This window comes from Toxorhynchites rutilus, chromosome 3, assembly GCF_029784135.1.
Source record: "Toxorhynchites rutilus septentrionalis strain SRP chromosome 3, ASM2978413v1, whole genome shotgun sequence".
Lineage (NCBI taxonomy): Eukaryota > Metazoa > Arthropoda > Insecta > Diptera > Culicidae > Toxorhynchites > Toxorhynchites rutilus.
The window spans coordinates 40,455,522-40,479,177 of record NC_073746.1 but is presented as its reverse complement, the minus strand read 5'-3'; the positions used below and the strand labels follow the sequence as shown (position 1 = coordinate 40,479,177).

General features: G+C 39.3%; 1 protein-coding gene across 5 annotated transcripts in view; it reads right to left on the bottom strand.

Moving 5' to 3' along the window:
* Positions 1-1,979: 1,979 nt before the first annotated feature.
* LOC129777508 (beta-1,4-glucuronyltransferase 1) overlaps positions 1,980-23,656 on the bottom strand; it is a 191,646-nt gene continuing 169,969 nt past the window's right edge. For all 5 annotated transcript variants that reach the window (XM_055783805.1, XM_055783802.1, XM_055783803.1 and 2 more), the window contains 8 exons: positions 15,722-16,342; positions 14,555-14,874; positions 14,296-14,475; positions 5,533-5,695; positions 5,199-5,464; positions 4,948-5,123; positions 4,747-4,880; positions 1,980-4,681 (listed from right to left, as the gene is read on the bottom strand). In XM_055783805.1, coding sequence (XP_055639780.1) covers positions 4,484-4,681; positions 4,747-4,880; positions 4,948-5,123; positions 5,199-5,464; positions 5,533-5,695; positions 14,296-14,475; positions 14,555-14,874; positions 15,722-16,084 — 1,800 coding nt within the window. In that variant the 5' untranslated portion in view covers positions 16,085-16,342 and the 3' untranslated portion in view covers positions 1,980-4,483. The remainder of the gene's footprint in view (positions 4,682-4,746; positions 4,881-4,947; positions 5,124-5,198; positions 5,465-5,532; positions 5,696-14,295; positions 14,476-14,554; positions 14,875-15,721; positions 16,343-23,656) is intronic.

The window sequence follows — 23,656 nt, the reverse complement described above, 5'->3', positions numbered from 1 at the left end:
ATTTATAAGAAAAAATAATTTTAATTTTGGATTTTTTTTTTATTTGTTTAATATTTATAAACGAAATATAAAAAAAATCCTACATTTCATGCATCAATCAATTTGTGTTTTGTTTTTTTTTTTGTTGATTTTGTAGTTCTTATAGTTTTTAAATGAGTTTTTTTTTTAATTTTAGTTTTTTTTTTGGCTTTTTTTCGAAAAATTTCAACATAAAAACCAAAAGACCTACAAAATTTGGTTAAAGAATGAAACGTATAAAATTATTTTAGTTTTAAATCAAAAATATCAAAAATGTCATTCGAAAAAAAATAGTATATCCAAATTTTTTTACATCATGTTTTTTAAAAATCTGAAACTATATAAGCAGCCTATAAAATGGTCAGAAGGCACCCATACATCGCAAGAAGAACTCTGCTACAGGAAAATAGTTTTTCTAACAACTTTTCCATGTTTTCTTTGGAAATTTACTATTAAAGTTTTACTCGTCACATTTTTGTGTGTCAATTATCGCGATTGAATTGTTCCGCAAACTTTTTTCCATTTAGAAATATGTCAAGAACACAAAAATATCACGAGTTAAACATTATTTTCTCAGGAGTCGTCATGCAAAAATGTCATATATACCAGAAACTATAAAAGATAAAAAAAGTTCATATTTCAATAAGATCTAAAACTTTGTCGACTACTCGCTATCTTGACTTTGAACAAAATTAGGATTGGTTGTAATTCTTTCAAACAAAACACGAAAAAAGTTGTTGTTAAAAAAACTTGATATCTGTAAAAGTGCCCATCTTCTGATGTATTGGTGAAATGTTGGTATGGACTATTCATATAATTTTTCGGGGATTTAAAAAAATACGTTATTATGAAAAATGAATTTAAATTTCCAAAATGGAGATTTCAAGTATGCATTGATGCTTAAATGACCAATGTGTTTACAACCAACCCAGCAAACATTAAATCGCATAACAAGCGTATACATAACATCATATGCCCTAAAATTTGGTTAGCATATAATGCGCCTAGCTAGCATATGCATGCAAAAGTGGAGGCCATATACATACATGGCAAATGCTTACCGAATTTGTTTGGATGAATATGCAACTTTGACCGGCTATAATAGCGATTATGTTGGAATTGAATTGCGATCTAATATGAAAATATTCATGAATTGTCAAAGCACCAAATACGACTTTTACCATACTCATATACGATTGATTACAGACATAGAAAGAAAACCAATGGCGCAAAATATTTTTGTGAAATGTTTATTATAACCTCACGAATCGCCATTTTTATATATGAGTATATATGTTCGTAGAAATAATAATTGATTGATTGACTTATGTTGGGAGTGGAATATAAATGTTTAAAATGACACAGATTGATGTTTGGTGAAAACTGCTCCGGTGTGGGTTCGAACTCCGGTCGGCTGGATTATCATCCACCAGCTATCTCGCGCGGCTATCTGAAATTTAATTCAACAGCGGTTAAAACTTTCAAGTGCATCAGCATTTCATTGACATTTCAATATGATGTAATATGTTCTTTATTAGGATATAATATGATTACTGTTCCATGATTTTCTTCAGCATGCAACACGATTTACTACAGTACTGAATCGATTAAAATTATACGCTTATACGACACATAAACTGCATCAGCGTAATATACGCATATGATGCGGATTAAATATATTTCACGACAATATACATCATAAAATTGATGTTTATTATACCGAATTGCGACTTAATTTGATAATGGTATATAAAATCGAGTTTTTACATTTTATGCGATTTCAAATATACACGATACATACTTTGATTGATATTATATGCGATTCTGATTTATTCGGATTTCTTGTAAGACTTGGCACGTGCAAAATTTAATGTCGGGAGTTTAGAAGTATGCTATTATATACAACACAGATAAATAATTGAAAAAGTATGTAAAATGATTTTCGTACGTCAGCATTCAAACAGAGTACCCAATGTTTTCTCATATTTCCTACACAAAATGGTACCGGAACGGTCCCTGGAGATAATTTTCGTTATAATTTTCAATACATTTATTTTTTTTCGCTTTTTTCCGAACTGCTCACATAAAAGAGTTGGGCGTTCGTATGCAGTTTTTTGCTCATTGTTTTTTTACTCCTCTCACTTATCTCACAAATGTGTTTTGTTGTTCATACGATCTTGTTTCGTGATGTATTGTGTGTGTGTTTAGGTGACTCCGGTTTTGTTATCTCATTTTTGTTTAATGTGATGCCTAATGAATTCTTTGTTTTTTTTTGTTGCATGTACGTATGTAAAGCAGTGAAGTATGGAAATGGCTTAGTTCTTCTGTTTCGCGGCGTCCTGTTTTTCTAAAAACATAATAAATAAGTCGTACATATTGTTTTTTTTTGTCGTAATATAGCGAAGATAACGTTGCAGGATATGACAATGTGTTGTGTCTTCGACTGATTAAAAACCACCCTATCACTAAATATATGTATGCGCATCCCTTCTCCACGTTTAACGCAGTAACTGTTTACGATTTTCACTCATTCAATTGGCTTGTAGACCTATGGTAGTAACTTTTATAGCGTATGTGTGTGTGTGTGTGTGTTTGTCCGTTGCGTCGTTGCTGAAAATCTCGCTCGAAATATTTTAAGAGGAAAGAAATCTAAACTAACTAAATCCCATTTGTTCGCCTACAGAGGAATATACACAAGTGGGAATATTTTGAATAATATCTCACTATTCGAATACAACTGTATTGTTCTTAGACGCTATTTGATCAATAGTTTTGAGACTTATGGTACACAATTGGTTGCACGCTAATATGTAAAAAAGAAAGTGTTTAACTCCTACGCATTATACACCACTATTTTCCTTCTCTAGTGCGTTGGTATAGTTCATCTAACGGAGCCAATAAAGAATTACTTATTTGTAATAATTACAAATTAAACTGAGCACATTTTTCGCGGTTCTTGTTCATTCGTCGTTATGTGACTTAGCGCTAATAATAATAATGTAAAATCGTTTTAGTTCTAGGAACAGCAACCTTCTAGAAGATAGTTCCCACCACTACACGTTATGGCTTTTTGTTGTTTTTTTTGGAACGCATTGCACTTACAAATAAAATGAGGAAAATTACAAGGTGAGCATTCACTGAACCAAATACTGTCCGAGGGTGTTATGAATGATTATGATTACGGGTGAATTTACTCGTAAATAACTTCACAAAAAGTTATCCCTTGCCTTCTTTGTGGTTATTTATACCCAATTGTGTTCATTTGTGATTACATCTTTTGTTGTTGTTATGTTTAACATGATAAGGCACTCATCTTAGAGAAGAAACATAAATTTTCTGGAAAACGAAGACTGAGGTGGAAGAGGAAGATTCAATTGGGTGTGGTTTGCTCAATGGAGCCAAATTTGCTTCTGAGGGTATTCCTTTTTGGAAAACCGTATCAGAATCATTTAACCGACCGCATCATGTATTATTCAAATCAAAGTGCCATCTTCCATCCATTCAATCCACGAGTGTTTGGGATGAATGAGGAACGACCCACCAAATAATTAAACACTTAACACCTTTTTCTGTCCGGGAAGGCAGCTTCTTCGTACTAGTAGAAGTAGTAGTGAGAGCAGTAGTTTTACCCCGTGTTGTTTGTTGATTTATGTCCCTCTAAGTGATCAAAACAGCAAATTTACGATACTTGCAGCTATTTCGATTTGAACGACCAAAACTAGCTCTATGCGACATTTGGGATCGCTACATGGTAACGCGTTTTACTCTTTTGTCATGTATAATATGTGAGTGAATTTTCGGTTGCATTTGGTTTGCGCTTATTGTATTACAGTTTGCTTCCTCTGTGTAAAAGTGATTTAAAAAATATCCATCATTATCCTCTCATTTTGGTTGCTTTGTATCCTTCTTTATAGTACAATGTTTTTTTGTTGTTCTTCTCGCAGTCAATCGATCCATGGAGAGATACAAAAACTCATCACGTCGAAATAGAGTTTCTCCATCTATAGAAAAACAGCCTATAGTTTGCCTGTTATTCTAATCCTAAGAGTATATTAAGATATAAGTAGTAATTTATATCACTTTTCTGCTTATACGTCTAAAACGCGCATTCTTTTCTCCACACAACACATCATTTGATCCTCGAAGCACGCTCTCATTCTCTTACCCTTACACGTAGAGTTAATCTTACTTACTTCCGCCTTACATACCCCTTTCGTTTGCCCTTCTTCCGCCGGTTGCCCACGTGCGGCGGACGCTCTCGGAGTGAGAGCAAAAAACCCGCCCCAGCCGTGGCTACCAGCGAGGACAGGGGCGAAGATGCGGCGGAAACCCCATCCAAATTAAACCCACCACCAATGTTTCGGAGCGCGAGCTCCCTGTTCGTGATCGACTTGCTACCGAGACTTCCACCCGTATCCGTAGCACTATCCGCTCTATACTATTGTATCGTTTGCTTCCCCTTCAACTATACAGCACAGCCCTTCCGGGTGCCATACATGACTTGCAGCTCCGGATAGATGATCTTCTTGATCAGTTGGTTCGTCTTGGTGGCGAGCATCGCTCGCTTCGGATCCTTTTTGAGCACCTTGATGCCCGGCTTGTGCACCAGGAATGCGTTGTCTAGGATGTGGAAATCATAGTCCAACACGCAGAGAGCATAACCCTAAAAATAAAACAGTAAATGGTGATGTTTCGAGTTCCCACAATGCAAAATGCAACCAAAATCACCTGGGTCATTTTATCACTTTTACCCTCCCAACTCAATCGCTCATCATAATGTGGATCGGCGTGTGTTCCTATATAAATTGGCTCCCAGTGGACGAAATATCCTACCCGTTTGCCTATATGGAAAACTCCCAAGTCTGAAAAGAAGGAAAGCTCAAGTTATTTTAAAAATACTGAAATACCCGAAGTCCTTGAAACACCAACCATCCGTTTCGTTGGCAGCGATCCATTCTTTCGATTTGGGCACTCCATGGCAGCTGGAGCATACCCGCTTGTGGAATGGTATAGCTTTCCCATTCCGCAGCAGCTCCTGCAGTTCGGTTTTATCTCGCGGCACGGGCGAACTGCTATCTACCTCGAATATCGACAGCGGGAACACCCTGAAAGTACAGTGTCAATCATCAAGAAAACTGAGGTCATAGAGGTCTTCCGCCGAACCTCTCCCAACAACCAACCTGGGATTCTTGCGCTGGAGCACCGGCTCGTTTCTAACTATCATCTCTAAAAACTTATGCACTAGGCCCGGATTCGGGTACAATTCGATATCGCTAGCTAGGATGAAGTGGGACATCGCCGCATCGCGTGCAATGTTCCGTCCCACGTTGACCGGATAGAGCAGCTTCTTCTGGGTCTTGTAGAGCTGCGAGCTGGACACATTGAAGTACGGCGCCGGTAGCGAGCAGTTGTGGGGCGGTTCTAATACTTTGTCGAACTTAGGAACCTGTTCGTGGGAAGAAAAAAACCTAGTCAAAAAAAATATCATCGAGATCCAAACCGAACTCTACTCACGATTTTCGGAATATGTTTACTACTAAAATAAATATGAAATGTGACGAGCTGGCGGACTAAATGACTTTCTGGTAAACAGTCTCTCAGGTATTTGATCGAGTTGATGGTGGGCACAAAGTCGGTACCGGGCGCGTGCATCGCTAAGCTGACCGGGGCGTTCCACCTGGAAAGACAAAATCGCATATTTTATGAACTCACAATCGTAGCATCATAAACTTATTATTCGTTTCCGGAAGCAATGCATATCATTATGTAATACACTATGTCCAACTTCTATAAGACCACCCTGATTCTATTTCTTTGCAACACAAACAGTTAGAATTTCAACAAGATACATTCATATATCTTTGAATGCTTAGAATAAAGTATATGTTGAAACAACCCTAGGATAAATAATACTTTCCGCAACAAACTTTCATATATAAAAAAAAACCCTACAACAATTGTGAACCTACTTATGGGCATTTCAATATCAGCAGCTTAAATCTGTTTTCATTAAGCTCCCGTTAGGAGAAAAAATTGATCTCGATAGAGAGACAGAAACGTATTGAGATGAATCTCTTTTTGAACTTAATTTCCGTATATACATAAATACGGAAACAAGAAGCTAATAGGTCAAAGAGGACCACTTGAAATGAATCTGTATCAAAGTTATCTCAAAAGTTTAAATATAGTCAATCAAATAAAAAGTTTTCGGAAATATAATTCGTATCGTGTGGTTAAAACAGTGGTGAAAATTGTTTTAGTTATATCGTAGTCCGACTTTTCAAGTGCGCGGCCGTTCAAAAGTATATTTAACGTCAATTTCGTTTAATAGACTTGTTTGTTTTTTTATTGTGCTTAAATATGATAATTTCAGCTGTCCAGTGTCTATAAGACCACTTAAAAATTCATAAATTCAAAATTCATTCATCAATGAAAAATTCAAAACGTTCGGCTGATTTACATGTCAATAATTGACTTGCTTTGTCATTTCGGCTAATAACCTGGAAAATTCGTATTGGAATAATATTTACCACATTCTGCTGAACGGATTTCTCGATATTTTTCCATGTTTCTGAAATTGCAACCTTGGGCTCTTCAAACCGCTTACTCTCAGTGTAGATTCTGCGTACAAGGATCCTCGCTAAAATTTTCAACAGGATTCAAATCTGAAAAGCGAGCCGGTCAGTCCAAAAAATTAAGTTTTTGGTCCTTGATTCATTGCTTAGTTTCCTTGCTGATATGAATAGTAGCATTGTTTTGCTGGAATGTCATTTTTTTGACGTGGGACTACGTCTAACCGGAATATATGGGGGGTAAAACGAAAACCTAAACACAGGACATGCAGGAAAAAATGAAAGATTTCGAATGCTTATAACTCGAACATTTCTTACTGGATCGGAAGGATGTTTGCATCAATTGATAGGGAATATTTCGACGCATATATCGCAATTAATAAAATCTTGTTTTTTATTAGATAAACAATTGAATAACTGTAAAATGTTAAGCGTTATCTAAACGCCCTAATTGCTTCGTTTTGATTGGCCCAATTTACGGTTTCCCCAACACAGCCATCAAAACCAGGCAGTCTCGGGGAAATCGGCATTGCAATTACATGGAAGTAGGGGGACTTTTGTTCTCACCGGAAAATATTCTCTAACACAGACTTCGAAACCATGCAGAGATGGAGAAATCGGCATTGCAAACACATGAAAGAAGGGGTAGCATTTATTCCCACCGAAATGTGTTCCCTAACACAGACTTGAAAACCATACAGCGTTGGAGAAATCGGCATTGCAAACACATGAAAGTAGGTGGAGCATTTGATCCCACCGAAATGTGTTCCCCAACAGAGATTTCAAAACTAAGGTGCCTGGAGGAAATCGACATTGCAAATTCATGCAAGTCGGGGGTATTTTTGTTCCGACTGAAATGTGTTTCCCTAACACAGATTTCAAAACCAAGGTTTCTGGGGAAATGGGCTTTGCGAATGAATGCAAACTGCGAGTACTTTTGTACTCGCTTGCCTTTGTGTAGACTAGAATATGTTTCCCTAACACGATCTTCTAAACTAAGAAACCTGGAAAAATCGTGCAGACGCTAGATGCGAATGAACTTTCAAGTTTCAAGCAAATTCGCTTCGAGAAGTACGTACACTTGAGAGATGCAAACTTCAGAGGGAAACACAAAATAAAATAGTTGTTCGATATTCCTTCCGTTCACAAATTCTGTCCTATGCATCATACCAAACGTAAAAATACTGTCATTAAATTTACTTGTAACGAAGAGCATAATCTATCACAATGCATGAATTTACAATGCATGGCATTTTTTCAATCTTTTTGCTCACAAAGCAAATTTATTGAATTCAATAGAATTCGGAAATTGTTTCATTCAAACAAGAATTTAATCAATACAAACAAATAATTGCTAGGCTAAGATCCCACGTCAATCTTGCGGTTATATAATATCATAGATATAACCCATCCATTTTTTTTGCGACGATATCCACGCAAAAACTGTAGGGAAGAGGATTCCAAAACATGTATGTAAACCTTGAATTTTTTTTTTTAAGTTTTAAATTTTTTTGTTTATTTCAGTCTTTTTTTACATATATCGCATTGAATGATGTGAAAACTATCTTGAGCTTTCCGGTTGCACAGAATCCCGCTCAAACCATGCACGAGTTTCCACCAAAATTCCTGGTTGAAAAATACTGTTCCCTCTTCCGTAAATCATGCCAGTACCCATTGAAACGGTGTTGTTAAACAGTTATTTAGAAAAAAAAACTCGTTCAAACGTAAAGTCTGCTTCATTTAATATTGGAACACAAACAATTGCGTGTAGTTCAGTCATTTATTAACGAATTCATAATTTGTTTTTCATACAAATGTAGCATTTTCTTTACTCTTTCATAAAAAAAAATTTGAAAAATTATTCATTGCTGTTTCGAAGAAATTCTCGTACTTTTCCCGTAATACGGCACATTAGGCGGCGCACACTCTTTTCGTCCACCGTTTTGGCGATTTGATTCCACCAGTTCTTCATTTGAGTCATGTTCCTAACAAGTTTTCCCTTTGCCTTAAGCCTCCGCTTCGTGATTGCCCAGTATTTCTCTATCGGCCGGAACTGGGGGCAGTTTGGGGGGTTGAGGTCCTTCGGTATTACGCTGACCCCGTTCGTTGCGTACCATTCCATAACCGTTTTGCTGTAATGGCAGCTTGCGAGGTCCGGCCAAAACATTACTGGACGGTCGTGGGCACGAATAAACGGCAGAATCCGTTTCTGTAGGCACTCTTTTTTGTAGACTTCTGATGTCATTGTCTTGTCAGTGAGAAAGACTTTGGTTTTCTGTCCAGAACTGCATATCCCCTGCCAAATCATGTACTTGCGGGCGAATTTATCCGCAAACACGAACTTAAATTTTGCAGGTACATCCCCCCGAGCCGTCGCCAAAAAAATTTTTGACCTGGGATTTGCCCAAAGTCCGCCTTCACGTAGGTCTCATCGTCCATCAGAATACATCCGTCGAACTTGGTCAGCACTTGATCGTACAGCTTTCGAGCACGGATTCTGGCCACATTGTTCTGCTTCAGCGTCCGATTTGGCTGTTTGCTGGCTCGGAATGACCTTATTCCTTCCCGGAGACGAATTCGTCGCACCGTACTGTGAGCGGCCTGGAACTTATTGGCCAAATCGCGGTCTGAAAGATTGGGATTCCTCTTGACGGCCTTGATGACTTTCCCACGCAGTTTCCGGTCGACAGTTCCACTCCGACGCTTCGAATGCGGCTTCCGAGCCGTCGTCAATGTTTCCTTGTACTGCTTGATAACACGCCATACGGTATTTCTGGGCATTTTAAGCTGTTTAGCTAGCTTAGATGCCGACAACAATGGATTTTCAAGAAAACTGTGCACAATTTTATCTCTCCGTTCGGCTTCCATGGCGGTTGTTTACAAAATGCTATCGTTTGGTGTTATGACATAAATACATGGTGAAAGGTATTGAATTTCCCGACACGTGGAAAAAGTTTCCAAATCCGTCCACTAGGAGCGCCACAATGAGCAAAAGAATTTGTTCCAATATTAAATGAAGCAGACTTTATTCGACAAATTTTAGCTTTCCTTTTATTTCGGTAAAATCCCAATATGCGATAAATGTGATTGTGTAGCATCTTCTTTAGTTCTTGCTCTCCACGCCAACCATCATTCCAGATGGACAAGTGGGAAACCCGCAATCGTAAGCTGCGGTAGAAGATGTCCAGCGACAGAGAATTATCGTCGGGGAGCGAGTCATAGACTGAAGGCGCAGCAGCCCGAAACGGAAAATCCCCTTGAACTCGATTCGTTTACGCGGTTGCGACTATCTTCTGAAGGGGAATGCTACGCCTAAGTATGCAAACTGCAAGGGCGATCATCTTGGTACGGATCGCTCAAACGCTAAGAATATCGGTAAATGAGAGATCTGGTATCCACAACAAACCAGCGTGAAAGGAATCGGAACAAGCCTCCGCCACTACTAACAAGTAATATACAGAACTTTTGTGAAATACCAGTCAACATTGCTGCTTCAGCTGCTCCTATACCCACCTATACCCACGAATACTTAGTTTCGATTGGAATTGGTAATTGAGCGAAATTGGAAGGATTGAGGTCTTTTTCAATGTAATCAACACTGAGGTACCTTGCCAAATCCCTTACCAACTCAAGAACTTCCGGGCAAATTCATCAGCGAAAACGAGCTTAAATTTGCAGGGGACATCTCATCTGGCAGTGGCCTTATAGAATTTCAGGCCTGGGCCTTCAAAACCCATCCTCACGTACGTTTCGTCATCCATCAGCATGCATCCAGCAAAACCTTTAACTAATTTAGAGCGCGTCTTTCAGCCACCAGATTTTGTTTCAGCGTCCTGTTCGGTTGCTTGCAGGCACGGAAATTACGATAACTTTCTCGCATGCGGATTCTCCGGATGATATTTTAGTTAGAGTTTTGATTAGAGTTATGTTTCCAGTTATGAGCTACTAAAGCAGCAACGAGGTTCAATTTTTATATGCCACTGCGAGTCAGGCGCGCACACGGACACTGTGGAGAGAGCAAATATTGCAATTTAAGCGCCGCTCATGTTCATCTTATAAGCTTCCCGATTTCAAATACACAATCTCGCTCCAGCTAGCAAGCTGAGAAGTTCTATCCTGGTGTTGATATCAAACACAGCGATTTTGCTCGATACAAATTCAAGAGCAAAATCTCTTCGGAGTGTCTATGATATTGTGAATAGGAAATATCAAACACAGTGGTGTGATTTTGTTAGGTGGAGCCTTCGCATCGATTTACATGCCGTCAGGTGAAGAGTACTTCTGTATTGTTGTGGTTTTTATATGTGGCCAAAAAATGTGGATTAATGGTGTCACCAGTAAAATTTCTAAAGAGTTTTTTTTCTGAAATTATATTTGGAGTACTGAATAAGCGAATTGAATGAAATAATTTCGTAGTCTTACGTAAACGATTTTCCAAATACGACGAAATGGTTCATTTGGAAAATAGATGTCACCATCAAAAACCTTCGGAAATTGGCTCGAAAGAGATAGAGATGCACTTCTAGATGTGTCACGAACTAGAAAGAGATTATGTTCAAAGCTAAAAACTAAATCTACAGAGAGTTATTTGTTCACCTGTCTTTCTGAAGCATTCTTCAACGGATCAGTAACAGATATATTTCTGTTACTGTCTGCTGGAATTACCTCTTCGTCTTTGATGATGAATAATTCAACAGGAATGATCGCACTACAAATCAAAAGGCGGTTTTGAAAACTCCAATAAATTTTGTAAAAAATTAATTTATTGACCGCTACCATACACAATTATATACTTACACTTGTGCTAAAATTTTTACAATGCAAGGTCGGTCATTGATATGAAATTTCACGAAGCAACCAACATAAAAGTGCCAAATTTAAATTTTATTTATATTCTATCAAACATAAGTTTTATTCAGTTCATTGAAACATCATTCTTCAATCAATCCATCGAAAGATCCTTATTGGAACGGAAAAAAATGCTTTGGTCCGCACTCATTCATCGCTCCTAACTTATTTGCCAGCATGTATGCAATCAGAAATGCCCACGCTAGGCACAATGAGCACTATCCATTTGTGCGCGTCGTTTGTTAAACTATCGACCACGAGGTTATTTATATGCTGATTTCCCCCAGGTACCTTGAATTTGAAATCTCTGTTAGGGAATACATGTCGGTGGAAACAAAAGCTCCCCCTGATTTCATGTATTTGCAATGCCGATTTCTTCGTATCTTCAATTTCGACCAATTAGAACGAGGTATTTCCGTTTGGAGATTTTTCGATTATTTGATAGTTAGTTCCATATGATATATTATTTTATCCATTGTGATGAATTGTTATGAAGTGCTCAGATCGATTAATGCGAATATATCGTAAATCCATCAGGAAATAACTGACCAATAATCATGACATGAGCTGCCGCAGGTGTCGTCAATTTCGACTAATCAGAAGTGGGTATTTCCGTTAGGATAGGGGTTGAGACTTTTCAATTGTTCTATAGTTAGTTTCATGACGCATATTATTCTATTCAATGTAAAACAAATGTTATGGAGTGCCGAAATTGATTGACGCAAAAATCTCATCAATCCATCATGAAATGACTGAGCAATAAGCGTTTGAAATTGGACAATTTCCACGATGTGCTCTATTCTCAATTTGTACCCCCATATGTTCCCAAGAGACGTAATCCTACGTCAAGAATCGTTAGAAATGAATCATTCAAAACATTTCCTATTGCTGGTTACAACATTTCCATTCTCGTATAGTTCGAATACTTTCACGGTAACAGTCATCGTATTTTGGGGCTATCCGTGAATCATGTCTCCATATGAGTGGAACTGCTGATCACTCTGACAATGTACCATCCAATGAAAAAAATACTAATAGCTCGTTCGGTTTCAACATGAATAACTTAATGAATAACACCAAACAGATCTCACCAAATACATACCATAACCCGGGCAACGTTATTATTTTTCTGGGCTGATGACGTAGAAGCGTTGCCGAGTCGTCTCCATAAGTTTGTCTTTTTGGGATTGCTCTAAAAAATAATTTTTTCATCACCCGTTAAATAATACGGAACCCATGTTCCTTACTTTTGAATCATTCCCAACCCATGTAATCGCTTGGCTTGGTGGGTAACTCCGGTAGCTGAGGCAAGCTCTTGCGTTCGACACAGATCCTCACGTCGAGCAATGCTTCCAATGCAACGCCTTTGAAGGTATTTGGCATTCTTTCGCACTGACGATCGTCAACATTAAAATCACGGAACTTTGTTTCACATAGATCTTCACTTTTTGGAACTGTTTATGCTCCATCAGCCTCCGTTTTCTTTTCCGAATGAAAGAAAAAAATGAACACTTCCCGCAAATAACACAGCCAAAGTTAATTTAAAATTAACCATATGCCTCACCTTATTTCATGATGTTTTAAATATGTTGGAATCATCCAGCACTTTCTGTTGAAGCCATCATAGTCGTTGACTCCAACTTAGTTGCGCGTCTAATTATCAAAAATCCATTCAGAAATATAATATGTCGAGAAATATGACGAAAATCACGGTTAACGCAATGAAGGGTTAAAAATGAGGTGTAAACATGAAAAAAAGTTGTTTTAGCATGAAAACTATGTTTCATCGATACAGAAACATTAAAATATCCATCTGTAAGATCGTGTACACTCATGTTCAGATAACGCCAAAGTCATGACCAAAACAAAGCTTACATGATCTCGGAACTAAGGTCATCATTTTTTTTATATTTTTTCTTGAAAGCTGAGTTTTTTTTACACTACATATCCGAATATCAGAGAGGCGTTTTTTTTCGTATTCGAGTGATTTTGCAAAATTAACATGTTTTCAGTTTTCGTTCAATATTCCTATGCGACTGGACAACATCTATGCGACTTGAAACCAATTTTTATGCATATGTGGTATTTCATGTGGCTTCAAACTGGTATTTGGTATTTGGCTATTGGCTGCCATACTAATGAAACACAAATTCTTGCATAACTCAATAACTAAGCAAGCAAACTGAATCAAAATTGGCATTTGGAGGTTCTAGGGGACAAGAAATGTTTTCATTGTGATACGACTTTCCTCCCCACTCTCTATGGGGGGGCTTCCAGATGCCATCATTTTATTACATTTTCTGTATAAATTTTTTTTTTATTTTTTCAATGTAGAATATACAATGGAGAAACATGTTATTTGCAAGTGATTGAAAAATCTTGAACGAGAATTGGGTCTGAAAAAAAATTTATATTATAATGACGAGTTCTGGCGGAAGTACTAGGAAATTCATAGTAAAAGGAATTTGTAAATGGTCAACATTAATCAATAAACAGTTCTGCGATTGAACCCATGGACGTTCGCTTAGTAAGAAAGCGTGAATGTTTAAAAGTATCGATAACAAAAAGGCATTTTGTCTTTAGAAGCGCTCATTTTAACCTTTGTTTTTGCAAATCAGATACATGAGGTTCACATGAAACATGGTTAAACTTTATAATATGTGTTCGGGTAGAAAACTTGTCTTTTCTCAAAACTGAATATGAAAAATCGTCATACACACTTGTTCAAAAAATATGAATCCTAACCACAAACATTTCTCGATATTTGCAAGGACAGATAAACATTTCGTTAAGACATATAGAAACGAACGACTATGGCCATCACACCGAGAGTCTTGTGAGAAAACTTGTGACTCACCTCTCCAGCAGCGGTATCAGATTGTCTAGGAACGTATAGTCGGCATGCGTGGTGTAGGTGACCGTCTCATGGCACCGCAGCTCACCGTGCTCGGCTCGGATGTAGTTCTTCAACACCCAGAAGTCGCCCCGCTGGCCGATGTACGGCTCGTAGTCACGGTCGTGACAGTTCAGCAGTGACCTGCGCCCAGTAAAGATAAGAACAAACGAATAGAAACCCCAAAGGGGAACGTAAATAATCCAAATTAACTCGTTTCTACCTCAGTTTCATGTCGAGATCGATCGACGACGTGGTCGAAAAGATATCACTAGCATTCAGGAGACCAGCTCCGGCACCATTTGAGGCGCCCCCGTCCTGGTACAGGACCTCGGCGACCTTGTTCGCCCCATTGGGGCCGTTGTTGCTGCCGCTGCTCGGCTCCGTTGGCACATCGAATCGGCTATCTTCTACGTTAATGTTATTATTACTGTTATCTACATCACGCCCAGCGGCTCCAGCCGCATCCAGCAGCAGCTGATCCTGCTGCTGGCTCTGCTGCCCGACCACCGACTGCTGCTGGGGCACTTCCTGCACGCTGATCTGAAACAACAATCGATTGATATGTTAGTCTGGTTATATATAAACCAGCGCTAATAATTCATACAAAAGCATGGCTGATTAAAAAACTAAATTCCAGATTGGAATTTCTCGACTTTCACTGATTGATAATTTTAGGTGGAACTTGATGATTCATCGTGTCCTTCTTTCCGCTAACATTTCTTCGACGAAGAAGCTGGTCAAAGTGGCTATCGATTACAATATATGATAGCGTCTATGAATTTAATTTGTACTGTGTCCTCAATTGTGGCGGCACGCCTTTGCATTCACATTGAAACTAAGAGTCACGTACCGAGGACGATTTCTTAACAGTCAATTCGTGCTCCTGTGGAGAAGATCGGAAACCCCCGTCAATTGATGGCACTGAAGCGATAAATCAAAAATTTGCATCTCTTCTCTCAAGTACGATTACTCTTCAAATAACAGAAGAAAAAATCAGAACAGACGAATGCCAAAAACAGACTGAACTCGAGGGAGGTGCCCTGAGTGGAATGTTAATTTCGCTACCAACAGGTTCATTGACGCGATGCAATTCGACAGAAAAATGCTTAAAAACAGTTAATATTCTTCTGAAGGATGATGACTTCCATGCGTTATAAAGACGGAAATTGTCCAAATATTTTAATGAAGAATAATCACATGAGATGGATGGGGCTCTGTATTGCACTCATAATTGGTCATTTGGCAGAAGTAATTCTCTGCAAGCAACACATCTCACCATCACGCCGCTTGTCGCGATTATACGGCACGTTGGGATGCTGAGATATGCAATAATTATTTTTTGCTAGTCTTGTTCCTCACGTAATCTTAACAAATCGAGAATAATTACCCCATTCTCCTGAATTTTTATTACTACGCCACTATGGCTTTGTGGCTGCTGCTGTGACAGCGTTTGTTGCTGTTGCTGCTGCTGCTGCTGCTGCTGAATCATCAGCGCTTCTTCCCGTTCTTCCTGTCGCAACTGCTGCGCCAAATGATTTGGTATGTGGGTCCGGTACTGAGGCGGCCTTATCATTGACTCGTCCGATATTATGTAAGCCGGACCGAGGGCGAAATTGCCTCCACCGATCAGCAGATGACTGCAGAGGTAAAGCAGCACGGCAACGTTGATTAGGATGCTGCATCGCAACAACCAATTCCTTCGGGTCAGCATTCTGATGACCTTGATCTTTTGTTCCTTGAACTGTTTCATAAATATTTGGTGGCGGCTAAGTTGGGTGTCTAGTTTGTTCGTTATTCGGCACTCGCTAGAAAGTGATCGAATGGCTAGTGCGGTTTGTGATCGCGTAAAAATGGTCCAATAGTTGCAATCTTCTCTTCTTCCCAATCGGACCCCTTTACGTCATCTTGGTAAAGCCGTTCCCGTTCCCGTGTGTTTGGCTGTGGTACTTCCCCGGCAGGCATAGAGAGCAGCCGTCGATATCCAATCGATTCGGAATAGCGATGAAATCTGAAAAACACGTGTAGAGATAAAATTAATGACTCATCGTATTTGCATTTATTTTATTGCAGCGTTTATTAGTAGTTTACTAATCGTTATTTTTAATTTATATCATAAACGACTTCTTCAAGACCTCTGTATTGCTTGTATTGCTTGTATTGGCCTCCGAGAGCTGCTGACATGTGCTCACTCCTTCCTGAGCCACGATTGATCTTAGGAGACTTCAACTCTTACGGAACTGCCTGGGGGGAACATTACGACGACAATCGTTCATTGTTGATATATGACCTTTGTATTTTATATATGCTTCAATATGCTTCAATATGACCGTTTTGAACACTGGGGAAACAACACCTGTACCGAAACCTAATCCAAGTGCTCTTGACCTCTCGCTTTGCTCGAATTCATTATCGTAGAATTACAAATGGAATGTAATCCAGGATCTCAACGGTACTGATCACTTGCCAATCAAAATTTCCATCACTGCTGGACCGAATTCTTCTGAATCTATAAACACGGCATATGACCTCACAAGACACATTGACTGGAAAAAATATGCGGACGCGATTGCTCTAGCCCAGTTGTTTTCAACCTTTTTTGCTAATTTCCCCCCTTTACGAATGTTAATACCAGTGTATTTTGTAAGAAAGTCTGTAGCATATCAGTGAAGTAATGTAAGAATACAAACGGTTTTCAAGTTATATTCGCAACAAATTTGATTTTATACTTGTGTCTGATTACAAAAAAGATATATAAAGTTTGGCAAATCAGTACGGCACCTGCATCTGAACAATTTCCGTCAAAATCGTAATATTTGAGAACGTTGCCGTAAAGTAAACCTAATGTTTTCGATATCCACTCTGTTGCTGTGTTTTGTTCCCATCAGCAAAAAAACAGAAATCCAGATTCACATAATTTCTACGCAAAATACAACAACGCTCGTAACGCTTATTCCGCATATCAGGACAAGAATCGATCATTTGTAGATCGATGAGTTTGTTCTGAAGTTGATCCAAAACTTTCGCCACTGCCAGTTCAGAAGGCATTTCAAATCATTTTTTTTTTTTTACCCAAAATATATATTTTTATTAAGGCTCATATGGCGTCAACCTGACGGGGCCGGGAGTTCAATATTTCGACAATGTTTGCCCTATAACTATGTTAGTAATATGTAACCGATTACTCGCGGTTGGCTCGAGGTTAGTATTACAAGTGTTTTCGTAATTGTGATGTTGCTGTCTTCAATGATCTGTACCTGTGCCCGACACGGGATACTTCCTATTGGGATGCAGCTGACCATTAATCAGCAACGCCCCCCTAGTCTGTACCCCATATCTAGCGTGGTGCGTCTTCTCGAGGAATCCAGGATAGAAGGGTCACTAGCCGGCGCAATCATCAGCTCGTGTAGAGTTGTCATGAGCGGTACAACCTTTGGCTTTTGTTGAATCATCAGTGGATTGCACAACCTTTGGCCCGTGTATCTGTAAAAAGTGTGTGTATGTATTGCCGCGACTAAGTAAAAGTTTATAGATCGAATAGGAGGGATACGAAACAGGGACACAACGAAGGAAAAATCATTAAACGTTGACATCGGCGTTCCTGAGGAACAGGTATATTTCAAATCATGTCCAAATTTGTTCTTTGATATAATATTTTTCAAGTTTAACTTGTTGTAAAAAGTCTTGCAATAGTCAAATGCAATACTGTGAAAAACACTTACACATGTCCACGCGATGTGAAAATTCCATGTTTTTGTTTGAACATGAACATGATTTTTGCTAGTTTGCTCCTAAAACATTTCTATGTATTTTTTAACGGAAACTAACTAGAAATTTAGTTCATATTACAAAAATTACATGAACTCAGAGGCTATGAATTCATGCACATTTTGCAAATCTGATTAAATAATCCATAGCCATTTTCCGTGAAAAGAAAACATTTTCTAAATAGAAAGAAGTTTTCTATGAATCTTTTTTCTCCGTGTATGTTGCCAATTGAAGTCTACGGAACCGAGTGCGCAGCGGAGCGACGTCATACAAATACTGGCCAAATAATTAAATACCCAAAAATATGTTTTAGATGCAGTTTCAGGAAAGTTCACACCAATTCTTGGTATTTTGATGTGGGTAACTAAACATCTCCGCCACGCTTTATTCAATTTTAGTACTTGTTCAAAAAGCTGATAACAGCCGATGTTACATAAATTCAATTTATAAATTGATGCGTGGACTGAATAATGATATCAATTGTGAAGAACTCTGATATCAATTGACGCTTATGTTGTTTAGAACAGTTAAAATACACCTCTTTATTTGCCCAAAATTTTAGATGAAGCACCCATGACAAATGCTTCCCTTCCCTTTTCATATCAACACACCAACACACCGTGTGTTGAGTGGTTGTGGTGTGCTGTCTAATTAGCTTCTTTTAATCTACACACTGCTGTTGCTTGGGATGAAAATGCGAGAGAAACTGAACATCATGTTTGAATATCATGGGAAGCAAACATGACACATTCTCAAACAACGGGTACACAAAATAATGTTTGTCTGCAAACATAAAACTGCGAGAGTAGGAAGAACACTGGTCGTCTCGTACCCAGTGTTCAATGTGAAACACGGAAGACTGGTTATAGTTATTCAGAAACCCAGAAAACCCGCGTCCGACTTCAATTCGTACCGCCCAATAGCAATACTGTCTTGTATACGGAATTTATTGCAGTAAATCATCTTGTTTCGCAAGGGAAGGCACACTTTTTGGAAGGCAAATTGCTCATAATGAATTTTTCCACATTCCTCGTCAGTATACGCTTGTAAGTTGGCAGCGCATGTGGAGTGGTGATGAGTTCGGTCGTTGGTTACACACGATTATCCCTAACGTCTCGACGAGTGCATGGTTCAAGGGATTGAATGTAGGTCGTGATTTCATTCGCGTGATATCTCGGCTTATGTTCAATCACTACAACCTAAACGCGCATCTCTATCGCATTGGGCTCGCAGCAAACAATCTTTGTGATTGTGGCGATGGCTACCACGACATCGAGCATGTTGTCTGGTCGTGTATCCGGTTTCATGCTGCTCGCTCTCAGCTCTCTAGAGCACTGAGAGCACAAGGCAGACAATCGGATATCCCCGTCCGGGATATCTTATGTAGCCGGGATCCTGATCTTCTGCTTCATCTATACCTGTTCCTCAGAAACGCCGATGTCAACGTTTAATGATGTTTCCTTCGTTGTGTCACCGTTTCATATCCCTCCTATCCGATCGATAAACTTTTATTTAGTCGCGGCAATACAATACAATACACACTCTTTACAGATGCACGGGCCGAAGGTTGTGCAGTCCACTGATCATTCAACAAGAGCCAAAGGTTGTACCGCTCATGACAACTCTACACGAGCTGATGATTGCGCCGGCTAGTGACCATTCTATCCTGGATTCCTCGAGTCGAGAAAGACGCACCACGCTAGATATGGGGTACAGACTAGGGGGGCGTTGCTGATTAATGGTCAGCTGCATCCCAATAGGAAGTATCCCGTGTCGGGCACACGTACAGAGCATCGAAGACTGCGACATACCAATTATGAGAACACTTGTAATACTAACCTCGAGTCAACCGCGAGTAATCGGTTACATATTACTAACATAGTCTAAGCAAACATTGTCAAAATATTGAACTCCCGGCCCCGTTAGGCTGACGCCATATGAGCCTTAATAAAATATATATTTTGGATAAAAAAAAATCTTGTTTCGCATTGATCGATGGGTTGAAACGAATGGCTTACTCTCAGATACACAATATAGGTTCCACAAGGGCAAGGGAACGAATGATTGTCGTGCGTTGCTTTCTTCAGAAATTCAAATGGCTTACACCGAAAAAAAAACAAATGGCTTCAGTATTATTGGACATAAAGGGGTTCTTTGTTTCATTTTTAATGGAGGTTTTGTCAGACAAATTACACTCTAGCCTACACGCCGCCTCTATTAAATAAAATTATATATAACTTGCTTTGCGAGAAACATTTGAATTTTTCTCACGGGGATTTAACAGTAAGTCGGGTCTCCTACATGGGACTCCCTCAGGGCTCATGTTTAAGCCCCCCTTTGTACAACCTTAAGTAAGCGACATCGACAATTGCCTTACACAATTTGCAGCCTAAGACAACTTGCAGATGATGGATCCGATCTGCAAGAACCCTTACAAGATACTTTGAACAATTTTTCAACCTGGGCATTGATCTAGGAATTGAGTTCTCCACGGAGAAAACAGAGATGGTCGCCTTAGCATAGACCAGCGAAACCAAAGCTTCAACTTTTGGGTAAACCGATCACTCATGCTTTGTCATTCAAGTATCTTGGGGTCTGGTTCAACTCCAAATGTACTTGGGGGCCATATTAGGTATCTGAATAAAAAATTTCAACGAAGAATAAACTTTCTCCGTACAATTACCGGCACCTGGTGAGGAGCCCATCTCGAAAATCTTATAATGTTGTATCGAGCAACTATTCTCTCAGTGATGGAGTATGGCAGTTTCTGTTTTCAATCAGCTGCCAAAACACACCTCATTAAAATCGAGCAAATTCAATATCTTTTTCTCCGTATTGCGTTGGGATGTATGCCCTCAACGCATACCACGAGTCTCGAGGTTTTGGCAGGCGTACTCCCACAAAAAGATCGCTTCAATTTATTATCTCTTCGGTTCCTTATCCGGTGTAAGGTTATGGATCCATTGGGGATCAGAAATTTTGAACAGCTTATCGAGCTAAATTTTCGTTTCAGATTCATAGGTTCATATCATGAATTCATTACCATGCGGTTTGCTCCATCTTCGTATATTCCCAACCGTGTTTATTTTCTTGACTACATCAATTCCTCTGTGCATTTTGATCTGTCCATGAAGCAGGATATCCATGGAATTTCAGATTATCTTCGATCGGGGATCGTTCCAACGATCTTCGGTGCAAAGTATGGGCGTGTCAATTGTGATAATATGTACTTTACGGATGGGTCCTCTATGAACGAGTCCACAGGATATGGAGTGTTCAACGAATTTTTTAGCACCTCCCACTGTCTTCAGTATCCTTGCTCAGTGCATATTGTTGAATTGGCAGCAATTCACTGGGCGCTGGACAACGTCGCCTCACGACCTGTTGAACACTATTACATTGTAACGGATAGTCTTAACTCTGTCGAAGCTATTCGTTTAGTCCGTAAAAATACCATCGCTAACTGGCAACACAAATGGAACGAAGAAGAATTGGACCGGTGGCTCCACTCAATTATTCCTAAGGTTAGCCCCAAACCGTAGTTCAAATATCTGGAATTGAGTCGGGACTTTATTGGCACCTTCTCCCGACTCATGTCCAATCACTGTTCGTTAGACGCGTTACTTTTTCGTTTTAATCTTACCGACAGCAATCTCTGCGTTTGTGGTCATGGTTACCACGATATCGAACACGTTGTTTGGTCGTGCGAGTTGAATCTTGTCGCCAGATCGAATTTAGAAAACTCCCTTCGGACTTGAGGAAAGCAACCCAATGTGCCGGTGAGAGATTTGTTGGCTCGGTTAGACCTTGATTACATGTCCCAAATTATGTTTTCCTTAAAGCTATCGATCTTCGAGTGTGATTGTTCTTACATCCTTTTCACCTCCTTTTCGTCCTTCGCGAGCTATCGATTCCCTTCCTACTAAGTTAAATTGTTAAATTGTAAATACATATTAGATGTAAGGATAGTTTTTAGAATTGAGTGTGAAGTGTCAGCGTGAAAAAGAATGTGAATGAGAATGTGAGTATGAGTGTGAACATACATCTCCTTACATCCCATCCTTTTCCTAATGAAAATGTGTCACCCTTCTAAACTTGAGTCGACACGAGTAATCGGTTCCCTATTTTATTTACCATAGAATTAAGGAAACATGTTGATATATTCTTGTAGATATATAGTTAAGAGTTTTGCTCCTTTAAACTTATGTAACTGAGCCTGTAAAAATATATGAGACCGTACTAACTTAGAATAGAATAAACATAAACAATGCGGCTTGGCTACTCAGGTGTTTATCACCTCTCGAATAACCACCGACGATGAAAAAAATTATTCATCCAACTTACGCCTGAATCCAGCACCAACAGAGCGAAAAGCAAAAACTTTGTACTTTTCTTGTGATTCGTCATCCCCGGTTGGAAACTAAAGAACTGCAAATCGAGACGAAGACGGGTAAACAGACCGCGACAACAACAACAGCAGGAGATTGTGATAATGAACATAAAGATGCCAGATATGAGCGCGACTTTCATTCACTCCCCGACGAGGAGGTCTGAGAACGTTAACAGAGTGTGAAATTAATGCGAGTATGAATTGGAGGAAATTTTTCACCACAATTAGCTTCCCGATTGGAAGAGGCAGATTCGGATTCGGCTATTATTAGAACCCAAATCGCGATGGAAGGAGTTGAAAGAACTATGATAGGGTTCCATGAAAATCGAAACAATGCGGGTAACGAATTGGAACAGAAAAGCTGTCATCTGTCACACACAATCGATTGGATGCGTTACCGTTTTGCACTTAAAATTCATCGCTTATTGTTCGGTTCGAACATTCCACCAGAGCAGCGCATGAAAAGCCTAATTACACGACAACCAAATTCACTACAGCTAATTGCATTTCCCCACCCACATCGTCGTTAGCCGATTCCTTCGCTATCATCTTGTCTCAGACAAACGACAGGTTGCCTCGCTCGCTCGCACCTTACAGCATCTTACGTAACAGTAGCCAAAGCGAGGCGCCAGATAATCAAGCGCATAGGGCTCATGTTGCATTCGATATAAACCCCGATATACACCCGCCGCGCACTCGCTCCAACCAAGCGGGTGGACACGACACCTCACGTGACGTACCGTTCAATTCAATCAAGAAGCACAACAATATTTCCGTCGCTTTTCTTTCCCAGCCATTCATCCGTTACAAGCGATCCCCGGGAGGCTTGTTCCGACGGGCGACAGTGACGGATGGGATTGCTCCCGAGTGGTGTTTCTCACCCCGGCAATACTGTGGTGGGCAACGAAGTGTTCGGTTGTCAGAGGAAATATATCGAGAGACTTTAATCGCCGAACAAGTTGCTGATGGAAATTCATGTTATAGAACAGTTATCTTGAAGAGTGTAATTTCACACTTTCTCAGAATTGAATTCCTTCAGGAAATGAAGAACTATCAATAAGCCATGATTTGTATTATTTCTTTAAATTCAATTTCCCACCGTTTGATTTTTTTGTAATTTTTATAGTATTCATCCAATTTTTTCCGTGAGTTTAAAACTCAGGGTCC